The sequence below is a fragment of the Protomyctophum bolini genome, assembly GCF_963924005.1.
Source record: "Protomyctophum bolini genome assembly, chromosome: 20".
Taxonomy (NCBI): domain Eukaryota; kingdom Metazoa; phylum Chordata; class Actinopteri; order Myctophiformes; family Myctophidae; genus Protomyctophum; species Protomyctophum bolini.
This window is the reverse complement of record NC_137881.1, coordinates 30,336,783-30,362,863: the sequence shown is the minus strand read 5'-3', so window position 1 is coordinate 30,362,863 and position 26,081 is coordinate 30,336,783. Positions and strand designations below refer to the sequence as shown.

Here is a 26,081-nt window from a genome sequence, read left to right as displayed (position 1 = left end):
GGGCATGTTCCCCAACACCACATCCATCCCAATAAGCTGTGAAACAAACATGTGTAGCAAGCTTCTTGGATCTGGCAGCGTCAGGTTATATAACATCTGCACTCCTGCGGATTTTTATATTCCTTTCGAACCCTTGGAACACCCCTCAAGGGCCCCACGGGGCCCCACGTTAAAAACCTCAGTACCACAAAGTGTTTTGGACGTTTTAGTGCATCTCAAGGATAAGCCGCCGAGCCGGGGGGTTGTGGGTTTGATTCCCACTGGGAGCCGCTCCCTGCAATAAATGCATTATACACTCCAAATGTGGCAATGAACATTATAGGCAACTTTTATTATTCATTCATTTTACAACATTGTAAAACATGATTCCAATACTTTAACTGCTGTGTATGATGTTTTTATGTTGCTGTTGGTTTTTTTTTAAAAGTTGTATTTTAATTTTTGTCCTCGATCTGCTATTCATAAATAATGATCAACTGTATTGATTGCACTTTAAGCTCGATGATATGACCCGGAGACCAAGGAATATAAGGATTTTATATTAGTTTAAGAGTTTTACCAATGACTTCGATGTTTATCTTATTTATAATCGCTTGAAAATAAAAATCACTTATGTTATGTATATATTTTATTATATTATTACTACTTCATTATAGTTTCTTATTTTGGGCTACAATCTAACCACTTCAATCCTGCATCGGCTATTTGAAATAGATCTGATATTTTCAAAACATTGTGAGAGAATTAAATACAATAGTTACTAATCTGGTATTGATCTAAGGCTACAAATCTGGAATGTTTTGGAAACATTCAATTTTTGTAACACCATATTGTTATTGTATGGGTTGGGGCCTAATAATGGGGGGGGGGGGGGGGGGGCACAATCCCATTTATTTCATTGGCCTTGACAATGAAAATGTTTGAGAACCACTGCTCCACTAGAGTTAACTCGCTTTATTTACGGCTTGTTTTCATATATATCTGGTTGCTTGTAGTCTCTCAAGACAGACTGTTGCCTCGCGTCAACTAGTCTGTCGGCAAGCAGTAGAAAGAAACGTATCACTGGCCTACAAGTATGGACGCTGTAGTTCAGGAAGTCAGCCGCGCAATCACCCAATCACATTTAGTGGGCGGGATTTACATGTGTGTGCAGCTAGGAATTTTCGTCCCACTCGAAGCAAACCTACACGCTTCCATCAGTTCCATTATTATTGAACATGGCTTCCTCTGGTCAACAAACAACACCAAAGAAACCTATTACGAATGTATGTAGAGTTTGTGGAGATTATTTAAAGTATGGAGTAAAAGGACAAGTATTTAATTTATTCACAAATCAGGGATTGGAGACTAGTTTGGAAGCTATAACCGAAGAACCTGTTGTTGCAGACGATCCACTGAAATCGATTTGCGTAAGCTGCAAACAATTGTTGGTGAAATATTCGCGCACCAAAGAAAATTTGGAAAAGGTTGGCGATTCGGTCAAAGAACTGTATGACCGAAACAATGCTAGACATAAGCGTTGTGCAACTGCGTCGACATCTCCATCTCACCTCACAAAAAAACGGGTAAGTGCTATCTAATGTTGTCCGTTGAACAAATAAGTGTAAACTCCGTCAAACTAAATGTAATGTAAACTGTGTACAGTACAAAGTATGAATAAAAGCGTTCGTTATGATTAAGTGTAACTTCAATCAAACGCGTTAATTGTGTTGTGGTGGGGTGTGCTAATATTTACGTTTCCCAACAAAGGACCCCTTTATTTAAGCAACTTCAGAACAGTCCGTGACGTACAAATATAACGGACGTAAAACAAATGTATTTTGCAGTACAAATTAAAAAAAGTTATAAAAGCTTTGGTTTAGTGTTCAATCTGAAAGTGAATTGATTTGGAAACTGCGGGGGCTCCTTTTCACACTGTTTCACAAATCACATTAGGATACAAAGCCTTTCAGACGTGGTATTTATCTATATTTTTGCTTTAAACTTTGAGAAGGGGTCCATTACGTTTTACAGGTCAACAAGGACCCATTATCTAGTGTAATCAATGAATATAAATCCTTACATTAGCTACATTTATTGTCTAAATTTCAAATTGTGTTGCATATTTATAATAAACTTGATTTAATGGATGGTTGGGTCCATATGATCGTTTGACAGTACTAAAAGTACATTCAGTGTATTGTATTTTATTTTAGACACTAATCCCTTAAATACTCAGCACTTGATCAAAATGGGTGATCTATAAGGTCACAATACTAGCACTGAGATGCATTGTGACTCGTGAGTTTAAAGCTGGCTGTTTTTCTGCATGCCATGATGCAACATGCATAAGTAGTAGTACACATTATTATGATTAAATGTTAATAAACGGCATGTTTTCAGAGTAAAGAAGCCACCACTTCATCTGCAGTGATGCCAACCATCATAGAACAACAAGTCCGGCCAAAGATTCCATTGGCAACATCTCAGCCAGCAGGCCAGAAGCAGACCTATGGGAAGCCTATAGCTGTCATACCCTTTTCCCCAGGCACTGTAAAGGTTAGTATTATTTATGTTCCATTACAGAATACACATACCTACCCCAAATGTTAATTTGTCCCTCTTGTTTGGAATTTGATATATTAATATAAAATAAATCTCAACTGAGAGGTTGTAATATGTGGTTCAATATTGTATGTATTTAGTTTATTAGGTTTTTAAGAGAAGAACCCTCCCCCGGTTGTAATATCTGAGATCCAATAATTCTGGGACAAAATTAATGTGCCTTGTCTTATTTACATACAGTAGACCTATTTTGGTTATCAGCTGTGGTCACCTACGTGGGTGTCGGCCTGAGACCCTCTTTTCAGGGTGATGGTTTGTTTACACACTGGAGCCGAATTCCTCTGGCTATTTGTATGACAAAGGAGTTTGTTGACACGAAGGAACAGACTGCTTGATCAAAGGAATTGTCTCTAAAGTGTAATCATCTTTCTGTCGACACCCTACACTCAATTGTTTTGTCTGTCCTGATGAAGACCTGATGCGGGACCTCTTCTTGCTTTTTCAAAGATACCCTTTTCAATACCACCAGTCACCAGCCTTTTGAGGTGTGCATCTGCCTTTTGCTATAGTGGACAAATGGACATGATCTGTAATGAATTGTTCGTACTTCAAAATGTACTTTTCCTTTTTTTTTTACAGTCTGCTGTACGAAAACTCTCCATGACGTGCCAAGAAGGGCCTTCCCAATCTACACAACCCATTCCACCACCAGCTTTGTTGCCAGTGACTGTACAAAAGATAACACCACCTGCCTCCGTTATACCAGTTCCTGTTCCACCCTTCCCAACGCATGCTGCTGTACAACAGCCCATGCTAAGCGCAACACAACAGATGCCACCCAGCTCAGCATTTTCCCCTGTGTTGATACCAGCAAGGATGCAACAAAGGCAACGAAAACAACGATTTATCAGGAGGAGAATAATCAGGGTACTTGTTTCTAAAATAAATATATACACTATATATACACTCAGAAATATTAAAATCTAGTGATTTCAATTAAATAATTGGTTGCAGCCATAAATAATTCTATGACTCCTGATACTACTACTAATGGTAATAATTAATATGTCATTGTCCACAGGTTCAAATGACTTCTCAGCAAAGTCGTGGCAGTCGAATCCTACGTGGGACCTATGAAAAGATGGGAGAAGTACTTCTTAGAGGGAAATATGAACAACTCCCAAAGTTACTGATGGCGGTACCTAGCTTGGTGGATGCAACAGTGGATAGAGTTCTTAAACTTTTGAAGGAAGAGTGTAAGTCACTGTGTAGGCCATCGTTCAACTCTGTATTAAGGCAAACGAATACACAAGCTCTGAACGACTTCAAGTGGGACAATTTGATTAGTGAGTGGCGAGCAAATGCACCCATTTTTTTAAAGTTCTTAGAATATGCTGGCACCGTCTATGATGAAACACTAAATATACAGGGGCTCACATCAAGACAAAAAGACAGGAGGAAAACAAAAGCCTGCACAATGGCCATGGCTGGGGCTACCCTCTTAAGATCACGTGACATTTCCATGAGTGCTCCAATGTATCGCAACACGCTTGTACTGAGACATGGAGGAGCCAAGAAAAGGTGCATTCAGCGACTTGCCAGAATTGGAGTCTGCATGTCCAACCGTCGGACTTTGTCTAAATTGAAGGACATGGGGAAATCATGGGACAGGAAGATTCTCCAGTGGAAAGAAAAGACGAGCGGATGCCAGACCGACACAGCCGTGCAGTTCCCCATTGAGGAAACGTTGACAGATGAATGCAGTGGCCAGCAGGTATGTAAACAAACAAATGTTGAAAAGGGGGGAACTCTCTCCATTTCACATGCGCGCGCACACACACACACACACACACACACACACACACACACACACACACATATATGTAGTGAGGCACAGGAGCGGGAATTGAACACCACACTCCCACTCGCCAAACCAACGTGCAACCTTGCGGGCGGGTCTTGGCTGAGGGCTACATATAGTATACACAGTGTTGTAGCTTTGTAACTAATATGGGCTATAGCCCACGGTCCAAAATGATGGGAAACGAGGCTAACTTTTTTTTTCAAAATATCAAAAAACATGTTTTTGTCATTTCGTCATTTTTTTCAAATCCTCAAAAATGATGAAAAACGGCGCGCTATAGTATGCCGTACGATATGGGCTATAGCCCACGGTCCAAAATGATGAGAAACGAGGCTAACTTTTTTTTTCAAAATATCAAAAAACATGGGCTATAACCCATCGTTTTTGTCATTTCGTCATTTTTTTCAAATCCTCAAAAATGATGAAAAACGGCGCGCTATAGTATGCCGTACGATATGGGCTATAGCCCACGGTCCAAAATGATGAGAAACGAGGCTAACTTTTTTTTTCAAAATATCAAAAAACATGGGCTATAACCCATCGTTTTTGTCATTTCGTCATTTTTTTCAAATCCTCAAAAATGATGAAAAACGGCGCGCTATAGTATGCCGTACGATATGGGCTATAGCCTACGGTCCAAAATGATGAGAAACGAGGCTAACTTTTTTTTTCAAAATATCAAAAAACATGGGCTATAACCCATCGTTTTTGTCATTTCGTCATTTTTTTCAAATCCTCAAAAATGATGAAAAACGGCGCGCTATAGTTTGCCGTACGATATGGGCTATAGCCCACGGTCCAAAATGATGAGAAACGAGGCTAACTTTTTTTTTCAAAATATCAAAAAACATGGGCTATAACCCATCGTTTTTGTCATTTCGTCATTTTTTTCAAATCCTCAAAAATGATGAAAAACGGCGCGCTATAGTATGCCGTACGATATGGGCTATAGCCCACGGTCCAAAATGATGAGAAACGAGGCTAACTTTTTTTTTCAAAATATCAAAAAACATGGGCTATAACCCATCGTTTTTGTCATTTCGTCATTTTTTTCAAATCCTCAAAAATGATGAAAAACGGCGCGCTATAGTATGCCGTACGATATGGGCTATAGCCCACGGTCCAAAATGATGAGAAACGAGGCTAACTTTTTTTTTCAAAATATCAAAAAACATGGGATATAACCCATCGTTTTTGTCATTTCGTCATTTTTTTCAAATCCTCAAAAATGATGAAAAACACCTTGCTATAGTATGCCGTACGATATGGGCTATAGCCCATGGTCCAAAATGATGAGAAACGAGGATAACTTTTTTTTTCAAAATATCAAAAAACATGGGCTATAACCCATCGTTTTTGTCATTTCGTCATTTTTTTCAAATCCTCAAAAATGATGAAAAACGGCGCGCTATAGTATGCCGTACGATATGGGCTATAGCCCATGGTCCAAAATGATGAGAAACGAGGATAACTTTTTTTTTCAAAATTTCAAAAAACATGGGCTATAACCCATCGTTTTTGTCATTTCGTCATTTTTTTCAAATCCTCAAAAATGATGAAAAACGGCGCGCTGTAGTATGCCGTACGATATGGGCTATAGCCCACGGTCCAAAATGATGAGAAACGAGGCTAACTTTTTTTTTCAAAATATCAAAAAACATGGGCTATAACCCATCGTTTTTGTCATTTCGTCATTTTTTTCAAATCCTCAAAAATGATGAAAAACGGCGCGCTATAGTATGCCGTACGATATGGGCTATAGCCCACGGTCCAAAATGATGAGAAACGAGGCTAACTTTTTTTTTCAAAATATCAAAAAACATGGGCTATAACCCATCGTTTTTGTCATTTCGTCATTTTTTTTTAAATCCTCAAAAATGATGAAAAACGGCGCGCTATAGTATGCCGTACGATATGGGCTATAGCCCACGGTCCAAAATGATGAGAAACGAGGCTAACTTTTTTTTTCAAAATATCAAAAAACATGGGCTATAACCCATCGTTTTTGTCATTTCGTCATTTTTTTAAAATCCTCAAAAATGATGAAAAACGGCGCGCTATAGTATGCCGTACGATATGGGCTATAACCCATGGTCCAAAATGATGAGAAACGAGGCTAACTTTTTTTTTCAAAATATCAAAAAACATGGGCTATAACCCATCGTTTTTGTCATTTCGTAATTTTTTTCAAATCCTCAAAAATGATGAAAAACGGCGCGCTATAGTATGCCGTACGATATGGGCTATAGCCCACGGTCCAAAATGATGAGAAACGAGGCTAACTTTTTTTTTCAAAATATCAAAAAACATGGGCTATAACCCATCGTTTTTGTCATTTCGTCATTTTTTTAAAATCCTCAAAAATGATGAAAAACGGCGCGCTATAGTATGCCGTACGATATGGGCTATAACCCATGGTCCAAAATGATGAGAAACGAGGCTAACTTTTTTTTTCAAAATATCAAAAAACATGGGCTATAACCCATCGTTTTTGTCATTTCGTAATTTTTTTCAAATCCTCAAAAATGATGAAAAACTGCGCGCTATAGTATGCCGTACGATATGGGCTATAGCCCACGGTCCAAAATGATGGGAAACGAGGCTAACTTTTTTTTTCAAAATATCAAAAAACATGGGCTATAACCCATCGTTTTTGTCATTTCGTCATTTTTTTCAAATCCTCAAAAATGATGAAAAATGGCGCGCTATAGTATGCCGTACGATATGGGCTATAGCCCATGGTCCAAAATGATGAGAAACGAGGATAACTTTTTTTTTCAAAATTTCAAAAAACATGGGCTATAACCCATCGTTTTTGTCATTTCGTCATTTTTTTCAAATCCTCAAAAATGATGAAAAACGGCGCGCTATAGTATGCCGTACGATATGGGCTATAGCCCACGGTCCAAAATGATGAGAAACGAGGCTAACTTTTTTTTTCAAAATATCAAAAAACATGGGCTATAACCCATCGTTTTTGTCATTTCGTAATTTTTTTCAAATCCTCAAAAATGATGAAAAACTGCGCGCTATAGTATGCCGTACGATATGGGCTATAGCCCACGGTCCAAAATGATGGGAAACGAGGCTAACTTTTTTTTTCAAAATATCAAAAAACATGGGCTATAACCCATCGTTTTTGTCATTTCGTCATTTTTTTCAAATCCTCAAAAATGATGAAAAATGGCGCGCTATAGTATGCCGTACGATATGGGCTATAGCCCATGGTCCAAAATGATGAGAAACGAGGATAACTTTTTTTTTCAAAATTTCAAAAAACATGGGCTATAACCCATCGTTTTTGTCATTTCGTCATTTTTTTCAAATCCTCAAAAATGATGAAAAACGGCACGCTATAGTATGCCGTACGATATGGGCTATAGCCCACGGTCCAAAATGATGAGAAACGAGGCTAACTTTTTTTTTCAAAATATCAAAAAACATGGGCTATAACCCATCGTTTTTGTCATTTCGTAATTTTTTTCAAATCCTCAAAAATGATGAAAAACGGCGCGCTATAGTATGCCGTACGATATGGGCTATAGCCCACGGTCCAAAATGATGAGAAACGAGGCTAACTTTTTTTTTCAAAATATCAAAAAACATGGGCTATAACCCATCGTTTTTGTCATTTCGTCATTTTTTTCAAATCCTCAAAAATGATGAAAAACGGCGCGCTATAGTATGCCGTACGATATGGGCTATAGCCCACGGTCCAAAATGATGAGAAACGAGGCTAACTTTTTTTTTCAAAATATCAAAAAACATGGGCTATAACCCATCGTTTTTGTCATTTCGTCATTTTTTTTTAAATCCTCAAAAATGATGAAAAACGGCGCGCTATAGTATGCTGTACGATATGGGCTATAGCCCACGGTCCAAAATGATGAGAAACGAGGCTAACTTTTTTTTTCAAAATATCAAAAAACATGGGCTATAACCCATCGTTTTTGTCATTTCGTCATTTTTTTAAAATCCTCAAAAATGATGAAAAACGGCGCGCTATAGTATGCCGTACGATATGGGCTATAGCCCATGGTCCAAAATGATGAGAAACGAGGCTAACTTTTTTTTTCAAAATATCAAAAAACATGGGCTATAACCCATCGTTTTTGTCATTTCGTAATTTTTTTCAAATCCTCAAAAATGATGAAAAACTGCGCGCTATAGTATGCCGTACAATATGGGCTATAGCCCACGGTCCAAAATGATGGGAAACGAGGCTAACTTTTTTTTTCAAAATATCAAAAAACATGGGCTATAACCCATCGTTTTTGTCATTTCGTCATTTTTTTCAAATCCTCAAAAATGATGAAAAACGGCGCGCTATAGTATGCCGTACGATATGGGCTATAGCCCATGGTCCAAAATGATGAGAAACGAGGATAACTTTTTTTTTCAAAATTTCAAAAAACATGGGCTATAACCCATCGTTTTTGTCATTTCGTCATTTTTTTCAAATCCTCAAAAATGATGAAAAACGGCGCGCTGTAGTATGCCGTACGATATGGGCTATAGCCCACGGTCCAAAATGATGAGAAACGAGGCTAACTTTTTTTTTCAAAATATCAAAAAACATGGGCTATAACCCATCGTTTTTGTCATTTCGTAATTTTTTTCAAATCCTCAAAAATGATGAAAAACGGCGCGCTATAGTATGCCGTACGATATGGGCTATAGCCCACGGTCCAAAATGTAGAGAAACGAGGCTAACTTTTTTTTTCAAAATATCAAAAAACATGGGCTATAACCCATCGTTTTTGTCATTTCGTCATTTTTTTCAAATCCTCAAAAATGATGAAAAACGGCGCGCTATAGTATGCCGTACGATATGGGCTATAGCCCACGGTCCAAAATGATGAGAAACGAGGCTAACTGTTTTTTTCAAAATATCAAAAAACATGGGCTATAACCCATCGTTTTTGTCATTTCGTCATTTTTTTCAAATCCTCAAAAATGATGAAAAACGGCGCACTATAGTATGCCGTACGATATGGGCTATAGCCCACGGTCCAAAATGATGAGAAACGAGGCTAACTGTTTTTTTCAAAATATCAAAAAACATGGGCTATAACCCATCGTTTTTGTCATTTCGTCATTTTTTTTCAAATCCTCAAAAATGATGAAAAACGGCGCACTATAGTATGCCGTACGATATGGGCTATAGCCCACGGTCCAAAATGATGAGAAACGAGGCTAACTTTTTTTTTCAAAATATCAAAAAACATGGGCTATAACCCATCGTTTTTGTCATTTTTTTCAAATCCTCAAAAATGATGAAAAACGGCGCGCTATAGTATGCCGTACGATATGGGCTATAGCCCACGGTCCAAAATGATGAGAAACGAGGCTAACTTTTTTTTTCAAAATATCAAAAAACATGGGCTATAACCCATCGTTTTTGTCATTTTTTTCAAATCCTCAAAAATGATGAAAAACGGCGCGCTATAGTATGCCGTACGATATGGGCTATAGCCCACGGTCCAAAATGATGAGAAACGAGGCTAACTTTTTTTTTCAAAATATCAAAAAACATGGGCTATAACCCATCGTTTTTGTCATTTCGTCATTTTTTTTTAAATCCTCAAAAATGATGAAAAACGGCGCGCTATAGTATGCCGTACGATATGGGCTATAGCCCACGGTCCAAAATGATGAGAAACGAGGCTAACTTATTTTTTCAAAATATCAAAAAACATGGGCTATAACCCATCGTTTTTGTCATTTCGTCATTTTTTAAAAATCCTCAAAAATGATGAAAAACGGCGCGCTATAGTATGCCGTACGATATGGGCTATAGCCCATGGTCCAAAATGATGAGAAACGAGGCTAACTTTTTTTTTCAAAATATCAAAAAACATGGGCTATAACCCATCGTTTTTGTCATTTCGTATTTTTTTTCAAATCCTCAAAAATGATGAAAAACTGCGCGCTATAGTATGCCGTACGATATGGGCTATAGCCCACGGTCCAAAATGATGAGAAACGAGGCTAACTTTTTTTTTCAAAATATCAAAAAACATGGGCTATAACCCATCGTTTTTGTCATTTCGTCATTTTTTTCAAATCCTCAAAAATGATGAAAAACGGCGCGCTATAGTATGCCGTACGATATGGGCTATAGCCCACGGTCCAAAATGATGAGAAACGAGGCTAACTTTTTTTTTCAAAATATCAAAAAACATGGGCTATAACCCATCGTTTTTGTCATTTCGTCATTTTTTTCAAATCCTCAAAAATGATGAAAAACGGCGCGCTATAGTATGCCGTACGATATGGGCTATAGCCCACGGTCCAAAATGATGAGAAACGAGGCTAACTTTTTTTTTCAAAATATCAAAAAACATGGGCTATAACCCATCGTTTTTGTCATTTCGTCATTTTTTTTTAAATCCTCAAAAATGATGAAAAACGGCGCGCTATAGTATGCCGTACGATATGGGCTATAGCCCACGGTCCAAAATGATGAGAAACGAGGCTAACTTTGTTTTTCAAAATATCAAAAAACATGGGCTATAACCCATCGTTTTTGTCATTTCGTCATTTTTTTAAAATCCTCAAAAATGATGAAAAACGGCGCGCTATAGTATGCCGTACGATATGGGCTATAGCCCATGGTCCAAAATGATGAGAAACGAGGCTAACTTTTTTTTTCAAAATATCAAAAAACATGGGCTATAACCCATCGTTTTTGTCATTTCGTAATTTTTTTCAAATCCTCAAAAATGATGAAAAACTGCGCGCTATAGTATGCCGTACGATATGGGCTATAGCCCACGGTCCAAAATGATGGGAAACGAGGCTAACTTTTTTTTTCAAAATATCAAAAAACATGGGCTATAACCCATCGTTTTTGTCATTTCGTCATTTTTTTCAAATCCTCAAAAATGATGAAAAACGGCGCGCTATAGTATGCCGTACGATATGGGCTATAGCCCATGGTCCAAAATGATGAGAAACGAGGATAACTTTTTTTTTCAAAATTTCAAAAAACATGGGCTATAACCCATCGTTTTTGTCATTTCGTCATTTTTTTCAAATCCTCAAAAATGATGAAAAACGGCGCGCTGTAGTATGCCGTACGATATGGGCTATAGCCCACGGTCCAAAATGATGAGAAACGAGGCTAACTTTTTTTTTCAAAATATCAAAAAACATGGGCTATAACCCATCGTTTTTGTCATTTCGTAATTTTTTTCAAATCCTCAAAAATGATGAAAAACGGCGCGCTATAGTATGCCGTACGATATGGGCTATAGCCCACGGTCCAAAATGTAGAGAAACGAGGCTAACTTTTTTTTTCAAAATATCAAAAAACATGGGCTATAACCCATCGTTTTTGTCATTTCGTCATTTTTTTCAAATCCTCAAAAATGATGAAAAACGGCGCGCTATAGTATGCCGTACGATATGGGCTATAGCCCACGGTCCAAAATGATGAGAAACGAGGCTAACTGTTTTTTTCAAAATATCAAAAAACATGGGCTATAACCCATCGTTTTTGTCATTTCGTCATTTTTTTCAAATCCTCAAAAATGATGAAAAACGGCGCACTATAGTATGCCGTACGATATGGGCTATAGCCCACGGTCCAAAATGATGAGAAACGAGGCTAACTGTTTTTTTCAAAATATCAAAAAACATGGGCTATAACCCATCGTTTTTGTCATTTCGTCATTTTTTTTCAAATCCTCAAAAATGATGAAAAACGGCGCACTATAGTATGCCGTACGATATGGGCTATAGCCCACGGTCCAAAATGATGAGAAACGAGGCTAACTTTTTTTTTCAAAATATCAAAAAACATGGGCTATAACCCATCGTTTTTGTCATTTTTTTCAAATCCTCAAAAATGATGAAAAACGGCGCGCTATAGTATGCCGTACGATATGGGCTATAGCCCACGGTCCAAAATGATGAGAAACGAGGCTAACTTTTTTTTTCTAAATATCAAAAAACATGGGCTATAACCCATCGTTTTTGTCATTTCGTCATTTTTTTCAAATCCTCAAAAATGATGAAAAACGGCGCGCTATAGTATGCCGTACGATATGGGCTATAGCCCACGGTCCAAAATGATGAGAAACGAGGCTAACTTTTTTTTTCAAAATATCAAAAAACATGGGCTATAACCCATCGTTTTTGTTATTTCGTAATTTTTTTCAAATCCTCAAAAATGATGAAAAACGGCGCGCTATAGTATGCCGTACGATATGGGCTATAGCCCACGGTCCAAAATGATGAGAAACGAGGCTAACTTTTTTTTTCAAAATATCAAAAAACATGGGCTATAACCCATCGTTTTTGTCATTTCGTCATTTTTTTCAAATCCTCAAAAATGATGAAAAACGGCGCGCTATAGTATGCCGTACGATATGGGCTATAGCCCACGGTCCAAAATGATGAGAAACGAGGCTAACTTTTTTTTTCAAAATATCAAAAAACATGGGCTATAACCCATCGTTTTTGTCATTTCGTCATTTTTTTTTAAATCCTCAAAAATGATGAAAAACGGCGCGCTATAGTATGCCGTACGATATGGGCTATAGCCCACGGTCCAAAATGATGAGAAACGAGGCTAACTTATTTTTTCAAAATATCAAAAAACATGGGCTATAACCCATCGTTTTTGTCATTTCGTCATTTTTTAAAAATCCTCAAAAATGATGAAAAACGGCGCGCTATAGTATGCCGTACGATATGGGCTATAGCCCATGGTCCAAAATGATGAGAAACGAGGCTAACTTTTTTTTTCAAAATATCAAAAAACATGGGCTATAACCCATCGTTTTTGTCATTTCGTATTTTTTTTCAAATCCTCAAAAATGATGAAAAACTGCGCGCTATAGTATGCCGTACGATATGGGCTATAGCCCACGGTCCAAAATGATGGGAAACGAGGCTAACTTTTTTTTTCAAAATATCAAAAAACATGGGCTATAACCCATCGTTTTTGTCATTTCGTCATTTTTTTCAAATCCTCAAAAATGATGAAAAACGGCGCGCTATAGTATGCCGTACGATATGGGCTATAGCCCATGGTCCAAAATGATGAGAAACGAGGATAACTTTTTTTTTCAAAATTTCAAAAAACATGGGCTATAACCCATCGTTTTTGTCATTTCGTCATTTTTTTCAAATCCTCAAAAATGATGAAAAACGGCGCGCTGTAGTATGCCGTACGATATGGGCTATAGCCCACGGTCCAAAATGATGAGAAACGAGGCTAACTTTTTTTTTCAAAATATCAAAAAACATGGGCTATAACCCATCGTTTTTGTCATTTCGTCATTTTTTTCAAATCCTCAAAAATGATGAAAAACGGCGCGCTATAGTATGCCGTACGATATGGGCTATAGCCCACGGTCCAAAATGTAGAGAAACGAGGCTAACTTTTTTTTTCAAAATATCAAAAAACATGGGCTATAACCCATCGTTTTTGTCATTTCGTCATTTTTTTCAAATCCTCAAAAATGATGAAAAACGGCGCGCTATAGTATGCCGTACGATATGGGCTATAGCCCACGGTCCAAAATGATGAGAAACGAGGCTAACTGTTTTTTTCAAAATATCAAAAAACATGGGCTATAACCCATCGTTTTTGTCATTTTGTCATTTTTTTCAAATCCTCAAAAATGATGAAAAACGGCGCACTATAGTATGCCGTACGATATGGGCTATAGCCCACGGTCCAAAATGATGAGAAACGAGGCTAACTTTTTTTTTCAAAATATCAAAAAACATGGGCTATAACCCATCGTTTTTGTCATTTTTTTCAAATCCTCAAAAATGATGAAAAACGGCGCGCTATAGTATGCCGTACGATATGGGCTATAGCCCACGGTCCAAAATGATGAGAAACGAGGCTAACTTTTTTTTTCAAAATATCAAAAAACATGGGCTATAACCCATCGTTTTTGTCATTTCGTCATTTTTTTCAAATCCTCAAAAATGATGAAAAACGGCGCGCTATAGTATGCCGTACGATATGGGCTATAGCCCACGGTCCAAAATGATGAGAAACGAGGCTAACTTTTTTTTTCAAAATATCAAAAAACATGGGCTATAACCCATCGTTTTTGTCATTTCGTCATTTTTTTCAAATCCTCAAAAATGATGAAAAACGGCGCGCTATAGTATGCCGTACGATATGGGCTATAGCCCACGGTCCAAAATGATGAGAAACGAGGCTAACTTTTTTTTTCAAAATATCAAAAAACATGGGCTATAACCCATCGTTTTTGTCATTTCGTCATTTTTTTCAAATCCTCAAAAATGATGAAAAACGGCGCGCTATAGTATGCCGTACGATATGGGCTATAGCCCACGGTCCAAAATGATGAGAAACGAGGCTAACTTTTTTTTTCAAAATATCAAAAAACATGGGCTATAACCCATCGTTTTTGTCATTTCGTCATTTTTTTTTAAATCCTCAAAAATGATGAAAAACGGCGCGCTATAGTATGCCGTACGATATGGGCTATAGCCCACGGTCCAAAATGATGAGAAACGAGGCTAACTTTGTTTTTCAAAATATCAAAAAACATGGGCTATAACCCATCGTTTTTGTCATTTCGTCATTTTTTTTAAAATCCTCAAAAATGATGAAAAACGGCGCGCTATAGTATGCCGTACGATATGGGCTATAGCCCATGGTCCAAAATGATGAGAAACGAGGCTAACTTTTTTTTTCAAAATATCAAAAAACATGGGATATAACCCATCGTTTTTGTCATTTCGTAATTTTTTTCAAATCCTCAAAAATGATGAAAAACTGCGCGCTATAGTATGCCGTACGATATGGGCTATAGCCCACGGTCCAAAATGATGGGAAACGAGGCTAACTTTTTTTTTCAAAATATCAAAAAACATGGGCTATAACCCATCGTTTTTGTCATTTCGTCATTTTTTTCAAATCCTCAAAAATGATGAAAAACGGCGCGCTATAGTATGCCGTACGATATGGGCTATAGCCCATGGTCCAAAATGATGAGAAACGAGGCTAACTTTTTTTTTCAAAATATCAAAAAACATGGGCTATAACCCATCGTTTTTGTCATTTCGTAATTTTTTTCAAATCCTCAAAAATGATGAAAAACGGCGCGCTATAGTATGCCGTACGATATGGGCTATAGCCCACGGTCCAAAATGTAGAGAAACGAGGCTAACTTTTGTCGTGTAAATTCTCCCTCTACACGAACTAGAATTCTAATCTATTTGGGACAGAAACGGCAGAGCACACGGCGGCTTGCAGGCTTGTAGTTGTAGGCAAAAAGCACAGGACGGTCAGTTGAATGAAAGCACCAGGCAGAGAGAGATGAACTGAAGTGTTGTTGATCATTTATTGCAACAAAAACCATGTTAGACAGAGCGCTTTGCCTTAGACCCTGAGCGTGGAGCCCAGGGCTCCCATCTGCATGACCGCTGCCGCGGCCATCAAAAGACTCCCCAAACCTTGCATTTTACAGGACATATATACAGTTTTTACATAGACACAGATATACGGAGGTGGAGCCTGAAACTTTACATACCGGTATACATCAACATATTGCCACTTGGTAAGCAAAGGTCTCTCCTGGATACAATAGAATGCTAAATTTCCTATCACACCTGGCCAGCTGGCTACTTCCTGGCAGACCTACTTAGCATCACCTTAGCAGTGACCAAATGTATCAGTGGAACATTTCTTTAACAAACATGAGATTTTATATGAATTATTGATCCCAGATACGACATTTCCCCCCTTTCAGCAGACTCACCGTCTGCTGAATACAAAATGTGGAAACAATAATTCCCTTACACCCCCCTTGACCCCATCATATGACATACCAACATAGGAAAGAAACAACGACAGACAGTGACACTTATTAAAAGTTCCCAAAAATAATTCCAGCATCCCTTTCATCCATGATTATTGACATTGCACTTTTACATTTAAGATAAACCACTTTTCTGACAAATAGGTAATCTTCAAACAATGCAAAAATGGAAAATGATTAACTGACATTAAAACACAACACAAATCTTTGTCTTAAACACCCTTTTACAGACAGCTTGATAATTCATTTATATTTTTAAAAACTATATCCTCCCAAGGTTCGATCTTAATAACAGCACGCGGCGATCTCATTATAATCAAAGCCCTGGCACCTCAAAAGAACAATGGCCGTGTTTTTCAACACCAACCACACCGCACAAAAGAACAATGGCCGTGTTTTTCAACACCAACCACACCGCAAAACCTAGGCGAGACTTAATGACCCTATGCTACTACTGTTACTTGTCTTACGTTTAAAGGCCAAAGTTTTCTCGATATTAACAACAAAATCTCGCACGTCGTGGCAACTAACTGCCTTTTAGTTGACTATTATTTGCAAACTAAATTTCATACGAGAAAAGAATAACTATAGCTCTATTAATTGCAAGACGAATTACCACTGATGCGTAAATGATAGGAGCACTATCGTCCGACTGACTCCAGCCACATCATTGTTTTAATAAAGCTAGACATATTTCCTCATTTCCGAGACAATATAGGCTCTACTTCTTGAATCAACTTTTTAACTAATTTAAACTTCGACAAAACACACATCAACACATGCCTACATTTATATGCTGAATACACTTACATTAGACACACACTTTTTGAATACAGATTATAGACTGCTGAATGTCTCCATCCGTTATTAATAAACTTTTAGTGTCTCTCTTTTCCCATCGTCTCCCCCCTTGTCTAATATCCATTATTCATTTAAGAAATTAGTCAATCTACCTTTACACCAGACGCTGCTCCAAAATGAAGCGATACTAGGTATCAATGCTACTCTTTCACCCAAGATTACTTTTAGTCCCATATGCAGAATAACTGAATAAAGTTAATAGACTAAACTATTTCGACCACTATTTTCACCATCGGCTACTTTAGACCCACATTTAGATACAGGACTGTACATAACTGTATTTTAAATATTCTCTTAAACATAATTCTCCCTCCTCTCATATGACGTACCTGAACAGCCACTCGGTCAACCGAGGAACTGCATGTATGAAGAAAATGTTTTTTTCGTGCACCGCGCCGCTCTCACGTGTCCATTGTCCTTTCTGTCCAACACATTATCACCCATCTCCCCCCTTCCAGACACTATGTAATATGAAATATCACATAATGACTGGAAAGAAAAACATGAACTCCTGTGCAGCTACAGGCCGATCGAAACGCAACACGTGAGCTTGCAGATCTGCTCCGTATGAAGAGAATGAATGACGTCCCCCGGTCGGGTCGCCGTTTGTGAGCGTCGATTGTGATGAATAGCACCGCGCCGTCCTCCCGTCGCACGCCGTGATGAATGCATCTGATCGCCGCTTGTTCGCTGCTTGTCGTTTCCCCGCATGGGACCGCCGCTTCTCCCCGCCGAGATGTGAAGAGACGCCCGTCGACGCGCTGTGCACCGCATATGTGCCGCCCTCCACTCCAATCGTCGAAGAGAAAATTGCTTTGTCCCGCCGCGGACCGAACCGTCCGCCGGAAAAAATCCAAACTCAACGCCGTTTTCGCCAAAAATAGACAGAATCAACCCCCTGGGTCCAGTAGGTTCGCGGTGTCTGCAATGGGAAGTTCCCATCACAATGGCACATTGTGATATTCAGGCTCCATCTGTCGTGTAAATTCTCCCTCTACACGAACTAGAATTCTAATCTATTTGGGACAGAAACGGCAGAGCACACGGCGGCTTGCAGGCTTGTAGTTGTAGGCAAAAAGCACAGGACGGTCAGTTGAATGAAAGCACCAGGCAGAGAGAGATGAACTGAAGTGTTGTTGATCATTTATTGCAACAAAAACCATGTTAGACAGAGCGCTTTGCCTTAGACCCTGAGCGTGGAGCCCAGGGCTCCCATCTGCATGACCGCTGCCGCGGCCATCAAAAGACTCCCCAAACCTTGCATTTTACAGGACATATATACAGTTTTTACATAGACACAGATATACGGAGGTGGAGCCTGAAACTTTACATACCGGTATACATCAACATATTGCCACTTGGTAAGCAAAGGTCTCTCCTGGATACAATAGAATGCTAAATTTCCTATCACACCTGGCCAGCTGGCTACTTCCTGGCAGACCTACTTAGCATCACCTTAGCAGTGACCAAATGTATCAGTGGAACATTTCTTTAACAAACATGAGATTTTATATGAATTATTGATCCCAGATACGACACTTTTTTTTTCAAAATATCAAAAAACATGGGCTATAACCCATCGTTTTTGTCATTTCGTCATTTTTTTCAAATCCTCAAAAATGATGAAAAACGGCGCGCTATAGTATGCCGTACGATATGGGCTATAGCCCACGGTCCAAAATGATGAGAAACGAGGCTAACTGTTTTTTTCAAAATATCAAAAAACATGGGCTATAACCCATCGTTTTTGTCATTTCGTCATTTTTTTCAAATCCTCAAAAATGATGAAAAACGGCGCACTATAGTATGCCGTACGATATGGGCTATAGCCCACGGTCCAAAATGATGAGAAACGAGGCTAACTTTTTTTTTCAAAATATCAAAAAACATGGGCTATAACCCATCGTTTTTGTCATTTTTTTCAAATCCTCAAAAATGATGAAAAACGGCGCGCTATAGTATGCCGTACGATATGGGCTATAGCCCACGGTCCAAAATGATGAGAAACGAGGCTAACTTTTTTTTTCAAAATATCAAAAAACATGGGCTATAACCCATCGTTTTTGTCATTTCGTCATTTTTTTCAAATCCTCAAAAATGATGAAAAACGGCGCGCTATAGTATGCCGTACGATATGGGCTATAGCCCACGGTCCAAAATGATGAGAAACGAGGCTAACTTTTTTTTTCAAAATATCAAAAAACATGGGCTATAACCCATCGTTTTTGTCATTTCGTATTTTTTTTCAAATCCTCAAAAATGATGAAAAACGGCGCGCTATAGTATGCCGTACGATATGGGCTATAGCCCACGGTCCAAAATGATGAGAAACGAGGCTAACTTTTTTTTTCAAAATATCAAAAAACATGGGCTATAACCCATCGTTTTTGTCATTTTTTTCAAATCCTCAAAAATGATGAAAAACGGCGCGCTATAGTATGCCGTACGATATGGGCTATAGCCCACGGTCCAAAATGATGAGAAACGAGGCTAACTTTTTTTTTCAAAATATCAAAAAACATGGGCTATAACCCATCGTTTTTGTCATTTCGTCATTTTTTTCAAATCCTCAAAAATGATGAAAAACGGCGCGCTATAGTATGCCGTACGATATGGGCTATAGCCCACGGTCCAAAATGATGAGAAACGAGGCTAACTTTTTTTTTCAAAATATCAAAAAACATGGGCTATAACCCATCGTTTTTGTCATTTCGTCATTTTTTTCGAATCCTCAAAAATGATGAAAAACGGCGCACTATAGTATGCCGTACGATATGGGCTATAGCCCACGGTCCAAAATGATGAGAAACGAGGCTAACTTTCTTTTTCAAAATATCAAAAAACATGGGCTATAACCCATCGTTTTTGTCATTTCGTCATTTTTTTCAAATCCTCAAAAATGATGAAAAACGGCGCGCTATAGTATGCCGTACGATATGGGCTATAGCCCACGGTCCAAAATGATGAGAAACGAGGCTAATTTTTTTTTCAAAATATCAAAAAACATGGGCTATAACCCATCGTTTTTGTCATTTCGTCATTTTTTTCAAATCCTCAAAAATGATGAAAAACGGCGCGCTATAGTATGCCGTACGATATGGGCTATAGACCACGGTCCAAAATGATGAGAAACGAGGCTAACTTTTTTTTTCAAAATATCAAAAAACATGGGCTATAACCCATCGTTTTTGTCATTTCGTCATTTTTTTCAAATCCTCAAAAATGATGAAAAACGGCGCGCTATAGTATGCCGTACGATATGGGCTATAGCCCACGGTCCAAAATGATGAGAAACGAGGCTAACTTTTTTTTTCAAAATATCAAAAAACATGGGCTATAACCCATCGTTTTTGTCATTTCGTAATTTTTTTCAAATCCTCAAAAATGATGAAAAACGGCGCGCTATAGTATGCCGTACGATATGGGCTATAGCCCACGGTCCAAAATGATGAGAAACGAGGCTAACTTTTTTTTTCAAAATATCAAAAAACATGGGCTATAACCCATCGTTTTTGTCATTTCGTCATTTTTTTCAAATCCTCAAAAATGATGAAAAACGGCGCGCTATAGTATGCCGTACGATATGGGCTATAGCCCACGGTCCAAAATGATGAGAAACGAGGCTAACTTTTTTTTTCAAAATATCAAAAAACATGGGCTATAACCCATCGTTTTTGTCATTTCGTCATTTTTTTTCAAATCATCAAAAATGATGAAAAACTGCGCGCTGTAGTATGCTGTACGATATGGGCTATAGCCCACGGTCCAAAATGATGAGAAACGAGGCTAACTTTTTTTTTCAAAATATCAAAAAACATGGGCTATAACCCATCGTTTTTGTCATTTCGTCATTTTTTTCAAATCCTCAAAAATGATGAAAAACGGCGCGCTATAGTATGCCGTACGATATGGGCTATAGCCCACGGTCCAAAATGATGAGAAACGAGGCTAACTTTTTTTTTCAAAATATCAAAAAACATGGGCTATAACCCATCGTTTTTGTCATTTCGTCATTTTTTTCGAATCCTCAAAAATGATGAAAAACGGCGCACTATAGTATGCCGTACGATATGGGCTATAGCCCACGGTCCAAAATGATGAGAAACGAGGCTAACTTTCTTTTTCAAAATATCAAAAAACATGGGCTATAACCCATCGTTTTTGTCATTTCGTCATTTTTTTCAAATCCTCAAAAATGATGAAAAACGGCGCGCTATAGTATGCCGTACGATATGGGCTATAGCCCACGGTCCAAAATGATGAGAAACGAGGCTAATTTTTTTTTCAAAATATCAAAAAACATGGGCTATAACCCATCGTTTTTGTCATTTCGTCATTTTTTTCAAATCCTCAAAAATGATGAAAAACGGCGCGCTATAGTATGCCGTACGATATGGGCTATAGACCACGGTCCAAAATGATGAGAAACGAGGCTAACTTTTTTTTTCAAAATATCAAAAAACATGGGCTATAACCCATCGTTTTTGTCATTTCGTCATTTTTTTCAAATCCTCAAAAATGATGAAAAACGGCGCGCTATAGTATGCCGTACGATATGGGCTATAGCCCACGGTCCAAAATGATGAGAAACGAGGCTAACTTTTTTTTTCAAAATATCAAAAAACATGGGCTATAACCCATCGTTTTTGTCATTTCGTCATTTTTTTCGAATCCTCAAAAATGATGAAAAACGGCGCACTATAGTATGCCGTACGATATGGGCTATAGCCCACGGTCCAAAATGATGAGAAACGAGGCTAACTTTCTTTTTCAAAATATCAAAAAACATGGGCTATAACCCATCGTTTTTGTCATTTCGTCATTTTTTTCAAATCCTCAAAAATGATGAAAAACGGCGCGCTATAGTATGCCGTACGATATGGGCTATAGCCCACGGTCCAAAATGATGAGAAACGAGGCTAATTTTTTTTTCAAAATATCAAAAAACATGGGCTATAACCCATCGTTTTTGTCATTTCGTCATTTTTTTCAAATCCTCAAAAATGATGAAAAACGGCGCGCTATAGTATGCCGTACGATATGGGCTATAGACCACGGTCCAAAATGATGAGAAACGAGGCTAACTTTTTTTTTCAAAATATCAAAAAACATGGGCTATAACCCATCGTTTTTGTCATTTCGTCATTTTTTTCAAATCCTCAAAAATGATGAAAAACGGCGCGCTATAGTATGCCGTACGATATGGGCTATAGCCCACGGTCCAAAATGATGAGAAACGAGGCTAACTTTTTTTTTCAAAATATCAAAAAACATGGGCTATAACCCATCGTTTTTGTCATTTCGTAATTTTTTTCAAATCCTCAAAAATGATGAAAAACGGCGCGCTATAGTATGCCGTACGATATGGGCTATAGCCCACGGTCCAAAATGATGAGAAACGAGGCTAACTTTTTTTTTCAAAATATCAAAAAACATGGGCTATAACCCATCGTTTTTGTCATTTCGTCATTTTTTTCAAATCCTCAAAAATGATGAAAAACGGCGCGCTATAGTATGCCGTACGATATGGGCTATAGCCCACGGTCCAAAATGATGAGAAACGAGGCTAACTTTTTTTTTTCAAAATATCAAAAAACATGGGCTATAACCCATCGTTTTTGTCATTTCGTCATTTTTTTTCAAATCATCAAAAATGATGAAAAACTGCGCGCTGTAGTATGCTGTACGATATGGGCTATAGCCCACGGTCCAAAATGATGAGAAACGAGGCTAACTTTTTTTTTCAAAATATCAAAAAACATGGGCTATAACCCATCGTTTTTGTCATTTCGTCATTTTTTTCAAATCCTCAAAAATGATGAAAAACGGCGCGCTATAGTATGCCGTACGATATGGGCTATAGCCCACGGTCCAAAATGATGAGAAACGAGGCTAACTTTTTTTTTCAAAATATCAAAAAACATGGGCTATAACCCATCGTTTTTGTCATTTTGTCATTTTTTTCAAATCCTCAAAAATGATGAAAAACGGCGCGCTATAGTATGCCGTACGATATGGGCTATAGCCCACGGTCCAAAATGATGAGAAACGAGGCTAACTTTATTTTTCAAAATATCAAAAAACATGGGCTATAACCCATCGTTTTTGTCATTTCGTCATTTTTTTCAAATCCTCAAAAATGATGAAAAACGGCGCGCTATAGTATGCCGTACGATATGGGCTATAGCCCACGGTCCAAAATTATGAGAAACGAGGCTAACTTTTTTTTTCAAAATATCAAAAAACATGGGCTATAACCCATCGTTTTTGTCATTTCGTCATTTTTTTCAAATCCTCAAAAATGATGAAAAACGGCGCGCTATAGTATGCCGTACGATATGGGCTATAGCCCACGGTCCAAAATGATGAGAAACGAGGCTAACTTTTTTTTTCAAAATATCAAAAAACATGGGCTATAACCCATCGTTTTTGTCATTTCGTCATTTTTTTCAAATCCTCAAAAATGATGAAAAACGGCGCGCTATAGTATGCCGTACGATATGGGCTATAGCCCACGGTCCAAAATGATGAGAAACGAGGCTAACTTTTTTTTTCAAAATATCAAAAAACATGGGCTATAACCCATCGTTTTTGTCATTTCGTCATTTTTTTCAAATCCTCAAAAATGATGAAAAACGGCGCGCTATAGTATGCCGTACGATATGGGCTATAGCCCATGGTCCAAAATGATGAGAAACGAGGATAACTTTTTTTTTCAAAATATCAAAAAACATGGGCTATAACCCATCGTTTTTGTCATTTCGTCATTTTTTTCAAATCCTCAAAAATGATGAAAAACGGCGCGCTATAGTATGCCGTACGATATGGGCTATAGCCCACGGTCCAAAATGATGAGAAACGAGGCTAACTTTTTTTTTCAAAATATCAAAAAACATGGGCTATAACCCATCGTTTTTGTCATTTCGTCATTTTTTTCAAATCCTTAAAAATGATGAAAAACGGCGCGCTATAGTATGCCGTACGATATGGGCTATAGCCCACGGTCCAAAATGATGAGAAACGAGGCTAACTTTTTTTTTCAAAATATCAAAAAACATGGGCTATAACCCATCGTTTTTGTCATTTCGTCATTTTTTTCAAATCCTCAAAAATGATGAAAAACGGCGAGCTATAGTATGCCGTACGATATGGGCTATAGCCCACGGTCCAAAATGATGAGAAACGAGGCTAACTTTTTTTTTCAAAATATCAAAAAACATGGGCTATAACCCATCGTTTTTGTCATTTTGTCATTTTTTTCAAATCCTCAAAAATGATGAAAAACGGCGCGCTATAGTATGCCGTACGATATGGGCTATAGCCCACGGTCCAAAATGATGAGAAACGAGGCTAACTTTTTTTTCAAAATATCAAAAAACATGGGCTTTAACCCATCGTTTTTGTCATTTCGTCATTTTTTTCAAATCCTCAAAAATGATGAAAAACGGCGCGCTATAGTATGCCGTACGATATGGGCTATAGCCCACGGTCCAAAATAATGAGAAACGAGGCTAACTTTTTTTTCAAAATATCAAAAAACATGGGCTATAACCCATCGTTTTTGTCATTTCGTCATTTTTTTCAAATCCTCAAAAATGATGAAAAACGGCGCGCTATAGTATGCCGTACGATATGGGCTATAGCCCACGGTCCAAAATAATGAGAAACGAGGCTAACTTTTCTTTTCAAAATATCAAAAAACATGGGCTATAACCCATCGTTTTTGTCATTTCGTCATTTTTTTCAAATCCTCAAAAATGATGAAAAACGGCGCGCTATAGTATGCCGTACGATATGGGCTATAGCCCACGGTCCAAAATGATGAGAAACGAGGCTAACTTTTTTTTTCAAAATATCAAAAAACATGGGCTATAACCCATCGTTTTTGTCATTTCGTCATTTTTTTCAAATCCTCAAAAATGATGAAAAACAGCGCGCTATAGTATGCCGTACGATATGGGCTATAGCCCACGGTCCAAAATGATGAGAAACGAGGCTAACTTTTTTTTTCAAAATATCAAAAAACATGGGCTATAACCCATCGTTTTTGTCATTTCGTCATTTTTTTCAAATCCTCAAAAATGATGAAAAACGGCGCGCTATAGTATGCCGTACGATATGCATGATCTTGTATTGTTGTACACAGGCTTATGGTGATGCCAGTCCCAGCAGCAGTCAAATTGGTGTCTCTGCGATGGATGAACGGGCGACTGCAGAGAGTCCATGTCAAAGTGATGATGATCAACAGGTAACTGATATAACACACACAAATACATAATCCTATTCTCTCCACATGTGATCTAATTATTGTCTTCTTTTGCCCTTTTGTTTTGTCTAAAGGGAGTCTCATGTCCCAGCAGTGACGAAAGCGCAATGTCTGGTGTCCAGCCTTTATCAGACCCTGAGCTGACCTCTGTGGATGACACACAGGTAGGCATGAGGCTCTGGATTTCATGCATAGTCATGCATACCGTAGTCATGTTGAATTTATATATTTTTAGAATTACCATGAAAAAATGGCAACATCGACATAGCCTTAGTTTATTTTCCTGCTGTGGTATAGTTGAAATGTAATTCAATTCTGCTGTGAAATCTCTCATAAGAGAGAGAGAGAGATATAATAATATATATATTATATTATATAATATATGATACTTAAAAAGGGCAGGTTTTAATACATATGTATCTTGTATTTTCAGGATGATGTGAGTTTACCATATCAGATCACAATCGATAACCTTGACCGCACAGTGAAACCACATGTTATGACTGAAGCCCGTCAAACTGTCCAACACAACTGGCTGATAGTGGTCGGCAACAAGGAGCGCGTTGGATCGGATCATCTTCAACAACAACCCAAAAAGTCCATCTGGGATGTTTCGAGGATCAACAGGGGAGGCGCTGTTTTCCCGAATATTTGACGATGGGATTCTCAGATTGGGTTTGCTTGTTGTTGCTCTCGCAAAATCTGGCAACACTGATGCTCAGACTGG

The 26,081-nt window shown here is 38.1% G+C and overlaps 1 protein-coding gene across 1 annotated transcript; it reads left to right on the top strand.

Moving 5' to 3' along the window:
- The first annotated feature begins 3,857 nt into the window (after positions 1–3,857).
- LOC308335767 (uncharacterized protein) lies at positions 3,858–26,026 on the top strand. Its single transcript, XM_080792951.1, has 4 exons — positions 3,858–4,318; positions 25,235–25,336; positions 25,429–25,518; positions 25,788–26,026. Exons 1-4 carry the CDS (start codon positions 4,022–4,024, stop codon positions 26,007–26,009), a joined length of 711 nt encoding a protein of 236 aa, XP_080649077.1. The 5' UTR covers positions 3,858–4,021; the 3' UTR covers positions 26,010–26,026.
- Positions 26,027–26,081: the final 55 nt, after the last annotated feature.